Genomic DNA, 21159 nt, shown 5'->3' with positions numbered 1-21159 from the left:
ATTGCTTCCTAGCAGGAGTTCAAGGTAAGTGAGCGACTTGAGATTCCACATGCAGAGGCGATACAGAACGACGATCAAGCCAAGGGAAATGTAGTTGGTGGCAGTGAAGACTTGGGTGGTGGAACAAGGTTAAGAAAGTTTCAGAGATGTGTGGATAGCACCAGACACAGATATGTGAATAGTATAAGGAGGAGACTTTTTACGATCTGCAGTGGGCTCAGTTAAGCTGGGGATGGTGATGAGAGCTTTGGTGACAGGGAACCTGGAGAGGGTGGGGGGGTGTCACTGTGACAGTCCAAAGGTTTTGTTCAGAGTTGCAGAGGCCAGTCACTGTCAGGTATGGTCCAATTAGAGAGTTGGGCATATACGAGATGTATTAATTAATTAATTTATTCAAAAGAACCTTACAGGCCCTATGGCAGGGCATAAAGTAAGGGGGGCTTATTAAACAGTAAAGGTATAAAAAGTACAAATTTCCAGCAGGAGCAGTGCTATAAAGAGATTACCGTATTACACAATATTGAAGACACAGGGAATACAAAGCAATATCTGAAGGCGCACGAACACTTGTTACTATTTACAGAGCAAATGGAATACTGTTTATGAAAATAATATACAATATTGCAGAAATGCACGTTCAAATACACTAGATTGGGCACTCGTGAACGATATTAAATGGGAAAAGCGTAAGTAACTGAGAGCGGAACGTGTCGGGATTAGATATGGAGGCTGTGTTATCAGGCAGGTCATTCCAGAGACGAATGGCACGAGGTAGCGCAGATGAATAAGGTGCATTTGTTTTACTGCATATGTACATGAAACTGAACTGATTATGTAATCTGCATGAAAAAGAGCGGGGTATTTGCAGTTGTAACCTGGTTCGTTTGTTAGTGTAAATATATTTGTGGAATAAGCACAGAAGAGCGATGCTGCGGCGAATACCTCATGGCGGCAACAGAAGGTCTAGTTTAATTTGTGTAACGCTTGAGTTTATACCGTAGTTATGTGATATAAACCGGGCTGGTCTATTTTGTATCATTTCAGTCATATTTATTAGGTAATTTTGATGAGGGGACCAAATCTAGGAGGCGAATTCTAACTGTGGCAAAATGAATGTTTGGAAAGTGAGTTTTCGAATGTTTGGCGGGGCATTTCTCAAGTTGCGTCATAGATTGCCAAGAGAATGTGATGCTTTGGTGCATGTAGAAGTGATGTGTGGGACCCATGAAAGATTCTCTGTAAGAAGAACACCAAGGTACTTGTATGATGAAGTGCGGGAAAGCATAGTGTTATTAAGATGATAAAAAAATTTAGAATTTACACATTTTCGGCTGAAGCACATCACCTCGCACTTTGTAAAGTTTAGTGTCGTGAGCCATTTGTTACACGAGTTAGCGATAAGGTTAAGATCTGCTTGAAGTGCCAAGTGATCGTCAGTCATGTGAATAGGACGGTAGATTATGCAGTCATCGGCAAAAAGGCGCATACAGGAAGTAATCTGGGTGAGTAGGTTGTTAATTTAGATTAAGAGTAAGGGGCCAAGGACGCTGCCTTATGGCACACCAGAGCTAACAGAAGAAGGCGGGGAAGAGAAATTGTTAACAACAGTAAACTGTTCTCGAAAAGAAATAAAATTATGAATCTAGAATCCAGGATAATGTTAAAGAGTCAATTCGTTGGGCAGATAATTTAGAAATTAGGTGACAGTGGGGTATGCGGTCAAAAGCTTTAGAAAAGTCGAGAAAAACACAGTCAGTTTGAAGGTTGCAGTCCATGTTAAAGTGCAAGTCAGCCGTTATTTCAAATAATTGTGTGTCACAGGAAAATCCGTTCCTAAAACCGTGCTGATTAGAAAAAATGAAATTGTGAGCTTCTAGGTGGCTGTACACATGTGAAGTGATTATGTGCTCGAGAATTTGGCAACATATGCAGGTTAAAGATATGGGCCGATAGTTGTCAGGTGTATGAACATCTCCAGATTTCTGAATTAGTATTATTTTTTTCTATTAACCAATCGGTGGGTAACTTTTCAGATGCTAGGGATTGTTGAAAAATATGGCATAAAATCTTGCTTGAGGCACCAACGGTGTTCTTTAAAATCTTGGAATTAATGTTGTAAATACCAGCTGAAGTAGATATTTTGAGGTTACCAATGAGTAATATAACGCCTTCAACAGTGATAACAATTGGTTCCCTGTATGTGACGTCAAGTTCGAGAAAAGTTGGAACATCAGCTTTGCAACAGATGTTGCAAAGTTGATCCACTGCTTGGCCAAGCTTCTGCGTGTAAATGTGAATACTCCCACAAATGCATCAAAATGCAGGGAGTAGTCATACTGCAGCATTTAAGCACACTTATGCTTTGTCATGCTAAGCACATGCGACTCTGCATTCAGCAGCCAATGGAGACATGCGAGACAAAATAAGATTGATCATATTTTATGTCCTAAAGCAATAGCTATACCATGATAAGATGCTGCACAGCAGAGGACTTCTGACCTTTGGTGTTCTTTGAAGTGCATCATGTCCAAGAAAATGAGTATTTTGTATTCTGCAGAACAAGCTGCCTATAGGGAAGTGCCTGACTTGTGACCTTGGCAATGTGCTCCCCCCCCCTCCTCCCCCTCCCCCCCCCCAAAAAAGGAAGCAGTACACAAATTTCTAAAGTGCAAAAAATTACTGAGTGTAAGACATAGCAAACCAAGTGCTTACGAGAATAGCAACATAGCAACCATGAAGAACAGGAGGCAGCCTGGAGAACTAAAGGCATGACTGCAACACTGATGACAAGTGGAGAGCGTTCGTTCAATAAGAAATTCTGCATGGTCTTACACGGCGAAGAAATGTAGAATTAGAAGGATTAGAATTAGAAAGCACTGGTTCCCAAGTTCACCGATTAGGTGGTTAAAAGCTCATTGACTGTGCACCAGGCCATGGATGTCTTCTGCATGACAGGGTGCCTACAGTGCCTCCTGGTGACAAGTTACTTCAACCTCAAAGTTAGATTAGAACTCTCCATTCGCAGTTCAAAGCCTTGTGCTAGAAGTATGCTTCTTGCCTTTGCTTAGAGTAATGCACGGGGATCGAATAGCACGTCTGCTATCGCTGTGGTTGCTTCACAAGTCCCAAAGCATATCTAGCACTTATTTTGTGCTTTCCGATACCAATTTATCACCAAGTTAATCCACATATGGAAGCCATATGTGCTGTTCATAGTGGCAAATAAAAATGCACACTGACCACATATCTTAATGTTTTAGAAAGCACAAAACGGTTTCACCCCATGTTCAAAACTGCTTCGCACTCAAAATACAAGTCAATGTTTGCTCAGATTACTCAATGTTTTCTATATACTGATACTGTCTACATAAAGAAAAAAATATACTGAAGCCTCCGGAGGTGCACTTAAATTTGTTTATTTCTGGCTTGTCCGTCATACAGACAGCAAGCTTCTTGTTAATGAAGCATAAATGCATAGAAAGAGTCCAATCCTTGATAGCACTGTTTGTAGGTCATGAATATCACATTTAAATGAAGACTAACAAAAAGACACGACCGTACATGTACTTTTGCATGGTAGTTCAAGGCCATTCAGTTGCAATGATAAACAGTTATAGAAGCAGTGTTTTCTGGTCTCATAAATGTAGCTAATAAGTAGATTATACTGTACTTGCAACATTATATTATCCACCAAAACACTCAAACCATATATATTGATGCGACTTGATGAGACAAATGTGAACATAAAAACACACACACAAGCGCTGAACTGAAACTAAGTTCCAATGAATAGATAATGTCCTACCAACTAGCACACCGATACCTCCTGGACAAAATCAACAAGTAATTTGAGCCATTACTAAACTACACCAATAAACAGCCCTAACCTCAAACATTAGGTTTGAACATGAGATGTGAGAGGGTAGGAAGCAACCAATAAGTTATCAACCCTAGAGAACTTTGAATCTTTTCAGCAGCAAGTCACGATAACACAAGGACAAACAAAGAATATGGAGGCCCTTTTCCATCAACAAAAAGGAATGAAGGCATTCTTTAGCTTATTACGAAAACAGCCAACATGAAAGCAAACCAGAGGCAATATATCATAGTGATTCATTTTATCACAGTCTATGTTACCTTATTATCCAATGCACAGTGTGGCGAGGCTGGTGCAATTGAGGCAGTGCAATTGAGTATGAGCCAATAACACAAAGGAGGTGGTTTACATACTTTAGGTACCCATTTCCGGAATCCAATGACCAATCACAGTGCAGTCGCTATGGCGATCTACTGCCAAGCATGAACTCACAGGTTCAATTCATGGCTGTGGAGGACAAATTTTAATGGTGGCGATATACAAAAACTCTTGAGTAATTGGATTTAGGTGTGTATTAACCCTTTCTGTACCGCTGACGAGTATAGTCATCACCGATATTTGTACCAATATAGCCAATGACGAGTACAGTTGTCACGAAGCCATGTTTCTGGAAATATCTGGGACATTTGGCAGACTTTAGATCTTACAGTACAAGAAGAATTTAAAAAACAGAAGCATGCAGTTAAAAATCCAGCCCCTCATAGTCCAAATGTTGCTTTGGGAAGTTAAACCACACAAATCAATAAATCAATCTAATACAATGGATTAAGGGAGCAAAAAGGAATCGCAACACAGCCACGACATAAATAATATGCAACATCACAGTGCTAGCTAGTAACTCACATATTTCCAACCAAGTGTGGTTTTGCAGCATTCACAGTAGATGTCGGCCACCGCATGGAGACCTGTGAGTAAGTAGCGCTCCTCTGCCGGTCCGCACCCGACATTCACCCTGCAACGGGATTAGGCACATTATTGCAGAGGCAGCAGTACATTGAAACATGTATGGCACTAGCAGTTCTTAAAGGGGATCCTCCAGTGGAATTTGGCTAGCAATTACAGCTAGATTTCGGTACAAAGGCAGACGGGTTCTTTTTAATGCACAAACATCAGCCAAAGTGGCACTATCACGCAGCTATTAAAGGGAACTCGGCATTCCCTTTAAGAGCGCACTGTAGTGTGCATTAAACTATACTGCTGCATGCAGCAACAGCAAGTGTTTTTTTTTTTTAACCCTCTCACCCACAGGCTTGTCAGTGTGGAAACAGTGCATGGCCTGAAAATGGAAACCAGAGCATGACCGTAGGATCCCCTTATTGCAAGACCATCGTTACGACAGCAAATTAAAGCATAACTGTAGATTTAAGTTGCTTCCATCAGTAAACTGAGCAAAATGTAATGGTATACCGTATTTACTTGCATAATGATCGCACTTGTGTAATGATCACACCCTGAACTTGCCACAGCGATTTCTTGTGTGCCAAGTCTAGCTAATGATGATCGTGCTTACCATCTGTCGAATGCTACGCGAACGACTCTTCCGAGACATACCAAGCAGTCTGCACGCACTGAACATTCTTAAGCAGATGCCCCATTTCATTCCTTTCATCACTTTCTCCACTTCCATGAAAAAAAAGCTACAACCAAACTTGCCCTGGCTTTATAATGGTTGTGGTCAACAACAACAAAAGAGGTGCTTTTTTATTCTTCTCGTCTGCACTCGTGGGCATGCAACAAATCGTGAGCGGAAACGATAGTAGCCACGTTTACACTGATACGCTAAAGGCGTACCCTATTCATACGCTGACGCTTGTAACAGAGCTAAGATATTCACCCACCCATAGCGGAAGCGTGCTGTATTAAGACAGTAGCGAAGACAAATGCCGCAGTTTCCGCAGCGTGCCCACCATGGGTTTCTTTCACTGGCACCTAAGCACGCCCATCTCTGTTTCTGTCCCCTCAAAGTGGTCATGGCTACATTATCGCCGCAAACTTGCCGATAGTAACAATAATATTCCTTACTGATATGGAATAAACTGTTTCAATGCGCGTAACGTACTCATGAGAAGAAAAAAATTGCGTTCGACGCGTTCAGCTTGCTCTGCTGGCCGCCATTTTTGTTTTGGTGTCCCGCACTGTTACAGCCATAAGAGTTTCATACAATAATTACTAGAGGGAACTCTGGCGCTGCAGTCGTTGTACCACCATGGGAATGATGGGAAGTACATGGATTTGTCTGATCTTCGTGATTGTGGATTCAGACGTTCTTGTGGCTTTTTATATTATGCTATATAAATATTACTGTCATACATTTCCACGCAATCTATACTTTTCTATGTGCAGAAGGTGCCGCAAACATGCACAATTGCTATTAGTTGCAATGATTGAGCTGGTCCAGGTGGCTAAATCGAAACGCGCCAAGCGTCTCAAGGCACTGGCATGCCTGCGATAAATTCATAAGGGCGTTTCATTCGCTTGTCGATACATGCCTCCGTGGCTTAATGGTTTCAATATCAGGCTTCTGTGCTAGAGTTTCTGTGTTCGAATCCTGCCGTCGGACAATTTTAATGATGTTTATTTAATTATTTATTACATAGTACATTGTTGAAAATGACCAGTTTACAAAGTCACAAAGCCGTTTCAAGCCAAATGGACGAAGTTTAGGCAAATCCATGTACTTCCCATAATTCCCATGCTGGCACAACCACTCTCACTGCAGCTCCCGTAAGCACTAGTGCCAGAATTCCCCACTAGTAATTATTGTAGGAAATTCTATCGTTACAGCGGCATCTGCCTACTTGTTACCTGTTGTCGTCTCGCAGCAAATGCGGGATGAAAAAAAAAGAGGTTTCTTTTCACAGGAAATTTAACCCACGTAATGATCGCACTTCTGAATTTGTGTCCATTCTTTTTACAAAAAAGTGCGATCATTATGTGAGTAAATATGGTATATGCTCACTTCAAGAAAAGCAGCTTGGGTGTTTAAACATTCAACATGTTATGGACACTTTGTAAAACATGGCAACAGAACTCTAGCCAAGTTCAAGGAATGCAGGTGCATTACTTAATATAATAACGTTGATGATGATGATGATACACTTGTGCTGACTGAGATCAGTTTGAAGCCGCACAGCGTTGTTTTAAAAGATTGCCATAAAACTACCACCAAGAAAATTTCACTGCCACCTGTTCCTTTACAGCTTTCATTCTGTGAAAGTTGCACTACCGTGTTAGGTCTTATATGAGAAGCTTGCAGATTTAGCTAACCCAGGCAGGCAGTCGTCGAACTGCAAGAAGAGAGAGTCCCAATAGCTGCCCACTCCAAATGAAGATTAGCTAGCACACAAATCAAGCGGGAGTACATCTAAACAGAATGACCTATTTCCAGGAACATTGAACAATGAAACTCACACTGAGTTAAAGAGGTAAGCCCTTCCTTGGCTTCCTTGGAATGACTGCAGAGGGAAACAAATCAAACAAACAAATTAGAGCAACAAAACACAGCCCCACACCAGTCTCTTACCCAACATCAGCAAACAAGCAAGCCTTCTCACAAACTGCAGTCTAAGGGTTGTGAAGGTCAATGGTACTGTCAGCATTCTTCCATGTCTCATGGCACTGGTACAGGTGAGCAGCTCTTTGCTTCCAACTATACTGTAGTGTCAATTAAGTCAGTCAAGTCAGCCACAAAAGTTTGAAGCTGTTACGAGTAACTGCTAGCTCATTATTACACGCTGTCTACACTTTTTCAAGCTGTGCCAGTAGCTTGAAACATTTGCAGCAGCATGTGACCAGTCTGCTTTGAGAATGCACCCCAAGTAGCAATGTAAGTAATGGCAATGCTGGACCAACACTGCCCAATGTAGGACCAACATGGCTCAACAGTGATCTAGCATTGGCTCTACTTCCTGTGTCACTAAGGACAGCTTCTGCTTTCTCATCTTTCCTACCCTTGCTGCTGGTTTTACTTCATTCACCTCAGTGCTGGCTCATTGTCTTGTACACTACCACATGCTGTAATCTACCTACTGAAGGAATACTGCTCTTAGCAATTGCGGATTGTCGGTGTCCTCACATCAAAGTTGGCTGAAGTATCAATTATCATAAAAGATGGCTCCATGCTAGATCGATAATAGCCAAGGTGCACCTCTTCTTTCAACTGTATGAATATTTCATTTATCATTGGCCTGATGACATGACAATCATTGTTACCCGGGTGACATTGCAACATTAGCCCAGCAGCGACCCCTTTTATGCAGTTCTCTATAATTGTTATCACAGCAAAGGAAAGAAGCTCCTGAACTGCAACAGCAAACACTTAAGGGGAAAGCTCCCCTTTTGGAATATAAACAACACAGATGATAGATTGCTGTCATGCCAGATAACTGTAAACCTACATACAGCTGACTGGAATTCTTGTTCTAAAATAAATAACACCAGACCAGAATCAAGCTGTCTAGCTGCACATACTGCTAATGTCACATTTTAAGTAAAGCCATACTTAATTTTCATTCTCTGCAACTGCGAATCAATCTACGGAAGGCCAGGAATAAACATTCAACAAAGGCTACATAGGAATGTGCCATAAAACTAGAGCTAATGCTCTGTAACTGCAAATCTTGTTTCTGTCACACCATATTTAATTCAATGCATTTCCCAAGAATGGCACTGCTCACAAAAACCTTTTTATTTCTCCTTTTTGTAGTAATTAAGCTAGGTAAGCCTACCTATACTGACTCCATCTTACCTAACACAGCAAGTTGGATATTTTTTAACAGAAATCAATCTTACAAGTGATATACTCTATCATTTTACACCGACATACATCAACTTCAGTAAATATTTCATCTCTAAGCACTAAAGCGCCATTCATTAACACAGCAAGCAACTTGCTTACTACAACTCCTGCTTATTCTTTAAAAGGACACTAAAGGCAAATAATAAGTCAAGCTGAAGCGATAGATTAGTGCTTGAGAATCTTTAAGGCATCAATATTATCGCAAACAGAGCCTTAATAATCGAGAAATTGAGGTAAACGCAGGACATGATTAGAGACTGCCCTGGGACATTCAAGTACTTGCCCAATGACGAAACCACTCCTCAGTTAATTTCTGTTATTAGTACTCAACCATTCATTGCAACAAAAAAACATCCTTGTATTTTGTTCTTCACAGCAAACAAACACTCGCCAAAGTTAAAAAAAGAAAACAGAGTTTATGACGTTTCCGAGTCGCCTACAGGTCTCTTGTTTCCATAAAAGCAAGACAAGTCCTTGTATTGTATTATAAAATGAAATGAAATGCTACTTGTCCAGTTCGATTTCATTTTTAGAAAAGAAGAACTCATTGAAATTACTGTTGATAATGACGAGGGTGGTCAAAAGGTTGTTTTCACTCGACTCTGCGCAACCCACGCTTTCGCGTTTCAGTAGTTCAGTTATCCCGTAGTGCAGTGCTGATTTTGCTGGCTACCAAAAGTCGCTTAAATTGCAACTAGCACAGAACTTCCATGTCATTTTGTCGGATGCCCGAACGGTCTACACCACTTGAACAAAAAGCAGCTGCAACGGCGAACCCGCCACTTTGATACCATAGCTCTATCTTGGCTCAGTACCGCCGTCTACCGGGCATCGTTTTACTCACCAACAGAAGCAAAGGGCGGTGATGGCGTATGCAACGCCATCACTCCCCGGTTGGGTGGCGGAAGATTTGAATTCCGAAAAAGGTATTCAAGCCCTTCAGATGCAATTTTCTCATAAACGAAGTCTCTCCTTGTCCCGAAACAAGCACTGCGAGGTTTTTTTTAATAGTATTTAAACAGTCTGTGTCCACTTAGTAGCTGCCTTTGGTGTCCCTTTAAGGTTTTTGAGTTCTTTGAACACATCAAGATGCAGATGCTAATTTTGTGCAGTACTTAGACATTACAATTAGCACACACTTACTGAAAATAAAAGGACACAGGAGAGGTTGATTGCAAAAGAAAAAGAAATACATTATGCCCACAGTGATGCCATGACATTGTGTTCACCTTATCACCTACTAACTCATCTGGCAAACCACAATAACAAAACAACGAAGCTTGACATATGCACAAATGCACGCAAAGGTAACCCCTGTCGTCCCAGGCACATACATCAGTTCCAACCACACATTATATGTCTCCTGGCTAACCTTACTGAAATACCCAACTCTATGAAATCATCAGTGTCACCATTTATATTTTAAGTTCACTGCACAACAAAGGCCTCTCCTTGAGATCTCCAATTTGCAGTTGTTCTATGTCTACTCCACCTTCAGCAACCCCTTTTGTCTGCAAGTAGCTCACAACTCCATCCAACTAATAACATTACTGAAAGCCCAAACAATGTGAAATCATCATCATCATACTTTACTCTAAGACATTATACATACTCATACATACTAATCATCATCATCATACATACTCTAAGAAATTTCTAATTACCTCAGTACTCCACCCGATGAGCCCACCTTACGCCTGGTAATTACATGGTAATTGCCTGGTCTCACAACCCTAATCTGCTAACCCTCAACTGCGATTCCCTTCGCACTAGACCATTCCGTTACTTCAACAAACCATCATTTATCCGTTCTATGCACTGCACAACCCGTGAAATCATGCGTCTCCAATTTAACTCTGGCGAGCGAATTAATTTCCAAGAGTTGGCACGCCTTCCTAAATGTTGCACGGCTCATCCCCCTCCTCCCCTCCCATCTGTGAGACATGGGAGGAGGCCTCCTCCTCTGTGACCATCCTAAAGTGGCACTTGGCCTTAATTGAAGCTCTAGCTCACAGCCTCTCACACTTGACCTTAATTCAGGATCATGGCTCAAGAACACGATATGCGAAGGATAACACAAGCCAATAAGTACCCTTGAAAAAGACAGTATAACATGTGTGCTCATTCCAACAACAATAGCATACTTCATTTAGTGAGCAAACACAACAAAAAGACCAGACCAGAGCAAGTACGCGAGCACAGGACTAAATTAAGTATGCTCGACCAACTGGCGCACAGTAGAATTTTCCTTAAAATAATAGAGCACAGAAGAATTGAGGGGGAAAGAAAAATTTCACAACAGTTCTAAAGCAATGTGAAAAAAGGTACCTTGCACTGAGCAACATCAAAGTGCGACTTCATATAAGGACATAAACTGAATCGTGCACTTTGCTCACATCACAGCCTAGTGTCTGCATGTTCAAGAAATATATAGTAACTCTGGCATGTTTATAGTGTTTTTAATGATAAATTGATAGAGGAAGTCGGGTTCCTGAAAGAAAATATCTTCATCTACCTGTGAGGAGCACGAGGTCACAAAATGAAACCCTCACGCATTCGTCAAAAAAAGAGCTTGGTAGAGCTAAATAAAGCTTGTCGTTGGGTTAGTTCGGTTCATTAAGCTTATAGAAAAATACAATGCAATACATAGACATTGGGGCAAGAAGAGAGAGACGTAGACTAGCGCAAACTTCCAGCCAATTTTCAGCTTGCAACTAGTCAGCAAAGACTGTAGTCGTGCTTTCATCACTAGACCAGGATAACTTTTTCTTCAATTATGAAGATTGCTTTCCGAGGAACCCATTTTTGTGTGCTTACAATTGGATGCTAACTTTCTCTTTTCTTTGGCTTGCGGCTTCCAAAACTATGTCAATGAAGAAGTGCAACAAAGCAAGCAATGAAAATGTGTGTGCCCCGACTGTCAGAACTAACACTCAAGCTAAGCTCCAAAAGTGAATGACACAAAAAGTAACACAGATTCCAACATTTCAAATATTTCAAGCATTATAACTCTACTGCATACAAGTAGAGACCCAAAAGGCCTTTCCAAGGGAATGAGTATACTAGTAAAACTAATACAATAAAATAATTGCACTCTGCCTGTTGGCTCACCATAAGCTGTCAGGAGAGTTACACGACTATCATATCCTCATCCTACTTTACTGGGAACGTAAACCGCAAATTTCCGGAAAAGCTAGTAAAGGGAAGGACCGTTATTTTACAGGGAAGCTGTTAGGTGGAGTTTCGCATCAGTTTTAACGCAGCAGTGAAGATCGGTGTGGTCGATATCAAAAGTAAATGCAATGCATCACGTGCCGGAGTTCCGATTTTGCTTTGAAACACAATGATCAATGATTATAAAATAAAAGTTAACTTGCTTATATTTCACTTGAATATACAAGAACTTATACGCCTGGATTTTTTAAGCAGTAATGCATAATTTTTGTTTCTCACGTCATGTTGTACTTGCTCCAAGTTGTAGGTGAGCTAGGAGCCTTTACAGCTGCAGCAGTGAATGAAGCCAGCATAAAAGCTGTCACTAGGAACAGCAAGCAAACAAATGCCTCATAGTTCATAAAGGAATAAAAACTCAGTTCTTCCCGGTCTTTCATACATCAGATGTCAGATCGGCATACAGCTGTGAACAAATTTTTTCTTTTTCAACTCTACATCTCGTTATGCAAGTTCCCCGCAGTACCGTAGAATTACTAGCTTCAGGTAGTGTGAAGGAGCACAAGAACATGTATTCCAAACCTGAGCACAAAAGTAAAGCAAAAGAGCTCTCAAGCACTGACCAGATATTATTGACTACATTAAATAAGGCAGCTGCTCTTCTTCCTTGGTGAATATTAATGTTCCTGCAGGAATAAAATGAATACAAACATGACTTCTATAACCCCTTGACTTTAATGAGGCAGCCATTCCACCGTCATTATGTAACGGCACACAAAATGCGACCAGGAAGAGCTCTGGCGGGATTAATTATGGACCCCTATTCTCCGCCCTAATTGGCTCACAGATCGTAACGACTGGGCAAACAAAAGGAAAGGAGAAGTAAAACAATGCGAAACAATAAAACAACCATCCACCATTATCCCACACTGTTTTTTCCTCCCAGGTATCACACCACAATCTCTATAATCTCCAACTTCCTCCAATGTTAAAGAGCATGCAGAAGAGCTCCGTGCATGCGGCTGCGATTAGGAGAGCAGGAAGCCAGTCCCCTCGGAAACCAGTGACCCATTAAGAAACCTGTTTTAGTTTTAATTAAAGGCCACTGCCACAGCAAACGCAGGCTTTTTCTTTTGGCCCTTTTGTGAGTGGGCATACCAAAACGTCTGAAATAAACACCTTCTCAAGTGCACTTTTGGTTAATCTCACTGTCAGATTTACATAACGGTTGCAACAATGTACGGAACTCCCTTTTCTTACACATGTGAGAGCTTAAAACAAGTATTCTTAGATAACAAATGAACTGGCTATCTTCTGTTTATCCAGCAGAATTTACATATGACTTACAATTAATTGTTAAGAATAGTTTCCAGCACTACTTTCAAAGACAGCATTGACTACTGCCCCCACTGTTAAAATGAAGCTGTTGTGTGCTAGTGTTGCAGAGAGCACAGAGCAGTATGACACATGTTGAAATGCACTTCTGTCGGGAGCTCTTAAATGGCCAGAACCTATTCCCTTCTTCAATTAATCAAAGACAGCCTTCTTAAACTGAACAGGAGAGGAGGCACCTTTTTACATCAAGTGGTTCGATCAAGGGTCCCAAGTACCTGAGGTATGGGGCAATTGAAATTATGAGCAGGGGAGACCGCATACTGGCTCCAGTTCCTAGACTAATGTTCACATGGTTGTGCTGAACATTATGGACTTATTGTGGCAGACACAGGCTCCACAAGATGTTACACGGGTGACAAGACACATAAGCGAGACAACTTGCATTCAAAGTGATTGCGCAAGACCCTCAGTAGTGGTGCATTTAGCAAACGCTGAGCAGAAAGATGCTTATTATTGCGAGAGCAATTATACAGACACTCCAGGTGTATTTCTGCAGGCACCGCCGTCGTCGCTGTCGTGAGGTTCCATGTAAAGTCCAAGGGTGATTAAATTGTCGCCGCGTGCCGTACGCTGCAAGTACGAGTGAAAGTGTGCAAGGTGGAGCCTGTGTTCGGAGCTCAATCTTGCGCATGTGAGGGATGGAAGCGGGAAGGAAGCACGATGTCAAGGGGGGGGGGGGGGGGGGCATTGTGCTCTGGCAGCAACTGCGTATTTTGCGACTAGGCGCAAGGGGAACTGACAATCGCGGCTCTATATTGCGCACGCGCAAAAGGAAGCAATGTGGGGAGGCAGTGTGGAAAGGAGGGAAGGCGGCTTCGACTCCGCTAACAAGTGCGCACTTTGTACGACCGCGCACACCACATCATACCTTGAAAGGGATCTGCAGGTGGCTCATACCTTTGCGCGCACTGTGTTAACGCTGCTTTTGCGCTGAAGCGATGGACGGCATGAAGGCCACTTCGCTCGCTGCTGCTGCCATACTGGTGTTCACACCAGCATATTGGCAGCAAGCGTCCGCGCTCATCGAGTGTGATGTGTTCATCTTGGCTTGTGCATGCTTACACCAGTTAGTGTTAGTAGGGGAATGTTTCCAAGCTTATACGGATAATAAAACTGCTATCTTTACTTTGTATAGCTGTCTACTAATTTGCTATCGCAATCGACGCTTCGCCTTTTGGGTGAAACTGCGACATTTACTTTTTTTCTAATAGACATAGACTCCGGATGACGTAATGCGGGTGACAGAAGACGATGCATAAGCTAGATATCATCATCTGGCTATTTCATGCCTACTGCAGGATAAAGGATTCCTGTTATTGCTCCGGCTGCCACACAGAAATGCAGCCAGAAAAGATGTGTGCAGTGCTACTGTTAATATTTCTATGCACAATGTCATCACATCCAGTGTTGCTGCTACCTGATGTTGGCATAGCTTGCTTTGTGTTATGACACTGTGATAATGTCAGTGATACCAGGTCTGGCATTTCGAGCCTAACTGTATTTAACAACTTATATCATATCTATATTAATTTATATCAACACACATTTTCCAAACTTCCTAGTTGCCAAGTTTTATCTCTTTTCATGCAAGAAGTGTGTGCTAGTTTTTAAAACTTCGAAAATATTTGCCAGTACTCCTTCATGCAGTGCTGCGTACAAGAGGTCAGACAAACCACGACTCAAAAAAATTCACTTAAAAACTGCAGTGGTAAAAAAAAAGGAAGAAAGAATAAAAGCTGAGTGGAAAGAGGCGAGTACCTTGGAGATGAGCTCGTCGTGGTTGGCCAGGTGAGCCCTGCAGTGAATGCAGCTGTAGGTGCGGTGGCAGGTCGGCAAGTATGCCTGGAAAGTCTTCACCATGCTGCTCTAGTCAGCTGCACGGCACCGCTGCTGCTACAAGCCTCTCCCACCGCCGCCTTCCCTGCCTGCCAGTGGGCTTCGCGTTGGTGCTGCACTGATGCTTTGGGCCGACGCTGCTGCTGCTAGCGGCGCACTTTCCCACGGCCAGGGCTCCAGAGAACCGCGGCGGGGGCACCACCAGGGCTAGTGTATCTACGATGGATTGCGATTGTGACAACCAGACATTATGACCTTGTCGAACTAGTCAGCATGAGCTTTCCCTTTCCCTTTATATACCCTGCCTAACCCAGTTTCACACTAAACACACAAGAGTGAAATCCCCGATGCATGAAGGTAAAGCATTCTCCATCCAGCACGGTAATTATTGGCAGCACATAGGTCTGTCTGAACTTTATTCCTTCAGTTTCACACAACCTTCCGGTTTCTCAAGTTTGCTGCAAGGTAATGATTAGCTAAATTTGCCCTATAAATTTCTATCAATGTGTTGTTTTTGGAATGTTACAAACAAAAGGAACTCTTTGAAATATCAACAAAATTCATGACAAGGATCGCTAACCAAATGCGATCTAGAACCAGCAACACATATAGCGTATCTGTCGAGACTTAATTATGCAAAAAAATATTACGACAAAATGAAATAGTTATCAATGTAAAATGCACCACTACTCTAAAAAAATGCGTGACTAGCATGCAATGCACATAAACCACTATGACAAATAAAACGAAATTCCAGTTTGTTTTCTCGACAAGGTCATGTGAAAGTATAAAAAATTCAATGTACACTGCACATAATTTCCATGGTGGCCAAACGATTGCAGCAGCAGGGACGGTATATAATGTAGCAATTTCTTGCGCATGATTATATGCTACGATTCTATGCACTTTTACCATCCGTGCGGCACCACATTAATAACGTGGGCACAGTGCTGCTCGCCACTGATGAAGCGTGACAAGAAAAGGAATTCGAATAGAATAATTAGAATATCACGACCCAGACTTTCGTTTAGTAGGCATAGCAGGAAATTATAACCTACAATGCACAGCAGAGCAGCAGAACCTATAGCCCATGTCTACCAAAAGCGGGGCCTATCCGAAGTCTGCAACCGATATGCTTGCATATCATGCCAGCTGAAAGAAAGAAGCAACTTTATTGACAACTAACTGACATGTAATCATCAGTTATATTTCGTACAACTATTCTAGTATGAATACAATCGCTCATACTTCAAACGTATCACTTCATACTATTATATAATTTTTTTGATAATATTTCACTGCTTACTATTGTATAAACCATTCGGTATGTGTGTTCAAATGTTCGTTTTGTTTTTCTTTTTTGGCTTTCTCTTTTCCTTTTTGACTACCATGTTTGTTATCACGTGAAAAACATATCATAGCTTATATTCTTGAACTCAGTGTTTAGTTTTCTCTATTCCTGTTTCTGGACGATCACTCTTACTTTTTTGCTTGCCCTTTTTCCCATTAATTGTTTTGTCTAGATTTTTTTTAATCGTTTTACACTTAAATGCCATATGCTGATATATATATATACTGCCTTGCTCTCAAACGAAAGTAGCAGTATTGTAAATAAATAAATAGATAAATAAAATTTTGTTCAATTTCCCAAAGTGCCAAAGGGATAAAAGACATCACCATTCCTTAATGCACACCCAAAGCTCAGTAACTGAGCACTTTTATCGAGGAAAAAATAGTGGCACGCAATAAGCAAAGCCCTCCTTGTTTCTCGGAGACACGCTGACTATTCTCGTGCCTTGTTGACTGACAAGACTCGGCTTTTGCTACTCTGCACATAACTGGCAAGCTGAAATCTCAGACTCTACATTTCACCAAAACACGTTGGAACAAAGTCATAGTGGCAAAGTCATAGTTAGAGGCACAGTAAGGTCCACCGTAACCTGCACACAAGCTACCAAACTAACCCCTTCAGGTGCTATGTGCACAATTGTGTACACTAAGATAGCATATCAAAAGAAAAAGCAGTCGTCAAAACAATTGTAATTAAAATTTGTTGCATACAAATCGGAACACTTCTGATTGTTCCCGACCTGAAAGTTTGAATACTATGTGTAAATGTTTTTATTAAAACGAGTTGTAAGGTAGGCTAGGTGTTGGCACTCAGTGTCAGCAAGTCACGATGCAACTAGTTCATTCCTTTCATTGTCTCTCACAATGTTTTACTTCAGCCATATATTTTGCGTGGCTGGATAGGTTTCTTATCAGTATGCTAGACATGAAACAGTTAAATTTCTCATATCCGATGTTCCAGTAGAGAGTTTTCGCATGGAGTCCACAGTTTGAAAACATGACAGAACTCACTAAATAATTGGAAACTTTTAATTCATTATTCAGTTGTGCAATTTTCATGATGGTGAAGATGTAAGAAATGTGCTGAAACTAAACTTTCATTGGACAGAATTAATTTGCGCCTGAAGGATTCAATTTTAAACCCCCCTCTCGCTTCAATCACTGAGCACAGTGCTCCCTGGTTTGCAAGAGTTTTATCTCAAAAGATTTTGTCTGCCTCTGCTATCTAAAAACAGAGCTGCGAGATGATTCTCAAGCATATCCCTTGCACAAGCTATGAGACAGATGGCTAGTCTAGTTATGTGTAAGTGACAAATACGATGGCTGTTTCACAGTCTCTTCAAATCACTGTCTGCAGGCTCAATTAAGAGCGGTTCTTCTCTCGCTTTTAGAACTACTTTTGATATGTCAGCCTGCATTCACTACCCAGCCTAGCCTTCACCGAGTCAAAAGCAGATGAAGCTTGCAGGGTGAAGAAAATGCAGAAGTGCCTAATGAACATCGGATAATAATAATGGGGTAAAGGCTCCAAGAAATGAGAGAGAGCACCGGAACATTCTTTAAAGCCTGCATTCGTGACGATGGAAAGCAAAGTCTCAGAGAGCTAGGAGTGCTCACTCGTGCCTTTTGGTGCGCGACGTCGTAAAGGGCCGATAAATATGCATACTTACAATGGAGTTGTAAACATGTCCTGCATCAGCTAGACCTCCTGGGAACAAACAAGGGCCTTCTTCGTCTGCACAAACGCAGCAGCACCTTTAGCTAGCCACATCCCACGACCGATTCTCGCTCAATTGTGAACAGGCCTCGTCCGATAGACGCAAGGCCTCAGCATCACTGCCAAACATTGCCTGGTACACAAGGAAGAGATAAAAGAGGACCAATCAGCTGTCCCAGATTAAGAAGTTCCAAGGGCCACCAGAAAATCAGAGGCGTGCTTCTCTACCTCCTGATGGAGCATGTCACAGGACAAAGATGGCAGAGGCAGTACGTGAGAAGCATGGCGCGTGCTGCACAGAGCTGATGAGATCTTTGGAACTCTCGAAAACCGAGTCTTCTGATTCAGTGCCCCCAGCAAAAGCATGCCGAGGTCAAAGTTAGACATTTCAAGCAACTTTCAGCTGCAACTAGATTGTAGTGCAGATCCAACACAGAATGAATGAGGAATGCAGAATTGGAGCAGGATAAATGCCTCACCTATGCTATAAATATCAGCTTCAGAGGCTACTTGCATTATTGTACACTCTAAGAAAACACCTACAAATAAAAAGCCCCAGTGAAAATCCTGATGTCTTAAATGTGTCACAAAGAGCTTAGGACACTTCGATTGGCCCTGCACTGTAATAGTGACTAATATGGGTGTGCAACGATTTCAAACTTTCAAATAACAAATTAAATAGTCATAATTTTGAAGAATGAATAGTTTTCACATAGTATTTGAATATTTTCAGATGTCAACATTAAGCATCCGAACATAAAACTGGAGCATGGGTACAATAAACATTATCCCCGCTGGCATATTATATAGGCATAAAACATGTGAACTTACATGGCAGAGCAAGCTACATTGCTCAGAGAGCCATACATTACTGGCTATACGGTGGCCATTCCCACTCTCTAAAGAGTCCAGTCTATGGAAACAAACTGCTTATTTGTTCCTAATGATCCATTTGAGCTTTAAACACTTCATAATTAATGTACAATGTAATGACAGAAACTTGCTGATGTTGTGTGAACGTAGCCAGAATATTAAAGCAACGAGTTGGTGTTGGAGTCGTATTATCTGCTCTTTGATCAAGTCTGCAAATACTGTTTTGCATAAGCACCACGGATGTAGAAAGAAGCACTGCAACACATTTCTGTAATGCATGGAAAAAGTATTTTATTCCATTATCATGCAGGAAAGAATACACAGGACAGACAGACCGATGCCTTCGCAGTTATGTGAACACCACATTATGAAACATTATGCTGAGGTGTGAACATAGTTTTACATCAATTGTTAATCCAATTTGATTCACTTCTGGCACTGCCGCCTTCGTATTCAATCTAAAGAATTACTATTTGCACATCAATTAATAAGACCCAAGCATGTTCGTCAAGACAGCTAGATGACTATGTATTTGTGGTAATGTTGGTACGTCGTCATGAAGCAGTTTTTCTTGATTTTGCCAGTACCAATCATTTGCACTATGCAGATTTCAGAGGTGGCACTCTCACACAGTTCCGCAGGAACCTGACCCTCATATCCAGGATGAATATTTTACATAAGCATTTCTGAGTTAATCTTGAAAAGGACTGAAGGCAATGTGCATTGTGTTGTCTCACAAAAATATCACAACAACCTTCCGAGGTGGCTGCCAAGGGGTTGTTGTCCTGCCATGAGGGAGGCGTTAACCCCTGCGAAAGAATTTTCTGACTACAACACTGATCTTAGCATAAGCTGCTAGAGCTCTGTATTTGAGTGTTTCAGTTACTTATTAAAATGATCTAGCATGTGTGACTAAAGTTAACCGAACAGACGAATTGTGGTGAATGCGATGTGGAAGGTGAAACAACACATGTTCTGCTAATAATAATAATAAAGCTTATCAAATGCAGGTGTTGCACAGCGGTAGCCTTCTAAGACAACTCATTTTCATTTATCAAGGCATAAAGAGAGACCACTGCAATTTACCTTTGTAGAGAGAGAGATATCTGATGGCAGATGATGATGATGATGTATAGGGGTTGGTGGCAAAAGGGCCAGTCATGGGCCAAAGAGCACCAAGCAATATTGTTATGTACTCGGTGATGAAAACAACAACAAAGGGTAAAGTGGCGGTCTATGACGATATAGCGTGGCTGTATAGAGGCATAAGACAATTAAGAAGTAAGATATGAACATGTTAACATAATGACAATGGCTTGTGAAGTGTGCCGTGAACATAAAAGGTATATCATGAAGGAGTGAAATTCTAAAAAGTTATATATGCCAGTAGCACTACTGCCTCAACGAGGTCCTTAAGTGAAAGGACCCGGAGGCTAGTGCTATACAAAGCGCTGCTTTCGCAGCAGTGGCCTCTGACGAGAGGCGATGCTATGAAACGTGAGGGCCTAACATTTGTAATGCGTCAACGCGTACGTGTAACGCGTGGCAGCATAGCATAGTCATCTTCGCGAGCAGAGGTAGGTTACTGCAGTGTAGCTAGGAGACTGTCTATAGCTTTCATGATTTTTGCCACTATTAGCGCCACTGGAATATTTAAATCAGACAGCAGCAACTGCATGGCATCGACTATTTGTCGCAGCAGTGCTTTGATGACTTAAGTCCGATGGTGACATCTGAGTGCACTGTCCTTGCTCGTGCTTACAGTCTAAGGCCCGTGTGCGCGGCGGCATGCATAGCCATACATTCAATTCCAGGCTTTCACAGCTGGCTTAAGCAATGGTTTGGAGAGATCTATTGATGCTGATTCCACTACCTTCTGCTGGACTTGCGGAATTGGAGCCCTGGAGCTCTCGTTTGTACCTACAGCTTGCCCACGCTGACGAAGCGTTCCCGTCTCCTCCGATGTTGCACCAACGGTGCCGCCTCCTTGTGGGACATACTTGTCTTGCTCATTTGGGTCAGTATTTTGATCTCCTTTCTCTGTTTAGGACAATCCTTGGAATTGGCATCACGGGGTCCATCACAATTCGAGCACTTCATTTCTTTTATTGTGCACGAAGATACATCATGGCTGCTGGGGCA

General features: G+C 41.8%; 1 protein-coding gene across 1 annotated transcript in view; it reads right to left on the bottom strand.

Moving 5' to 3' along the window:
* The window catches only part of LOC139056279 (protein yippee-like 2), a 38668-nt gene that overhangs the window by 9642 nt on the left and 7867 nt on the right, over positions 1 to 21159 (bottom strand). The window contains exons 2-4 of the mRNA XM_070534380.1: positions 15000 to 15293; positions 7289 to 7332; positions 4721 to 4829 (exon numbers count right to left, since the gene is read on the bottom strand). Coding sequence (XP_070390481.1) covers positions 4721 to 4829; positions 7289 to 7332; positions 15000 to 15101 — 255 coding nt within the window. The 5' untranslated portion in view covers positions 15102 to 15293. The remainder of the gene's footprint in view (positions 1 to 4720; positions 4830 to 7288; positions 7333 to 14999; positions 15294 to 21159) is intronic.

This window comes from Dermacentor albipictus, chromosome 2 (assembly GCF_038994185.2).
Source record: "Dermacentor albipictus isolate Rhodes 1998 colony chromosome 2, USDA_Dalb.pri_finalv2, whole genome shotgun sequence".
NCBI lineage: Eukaryota > Metazoa > Arthropoda > Arachnida > Ixodida > Ixodidae > Dermacentor > Dermacentor albipictus.
The sequence above is the reverse complement of the archived record's forward strand: the minus strand, read 5'-3'. Positions and strand labels throughout refer to the sequence as shown.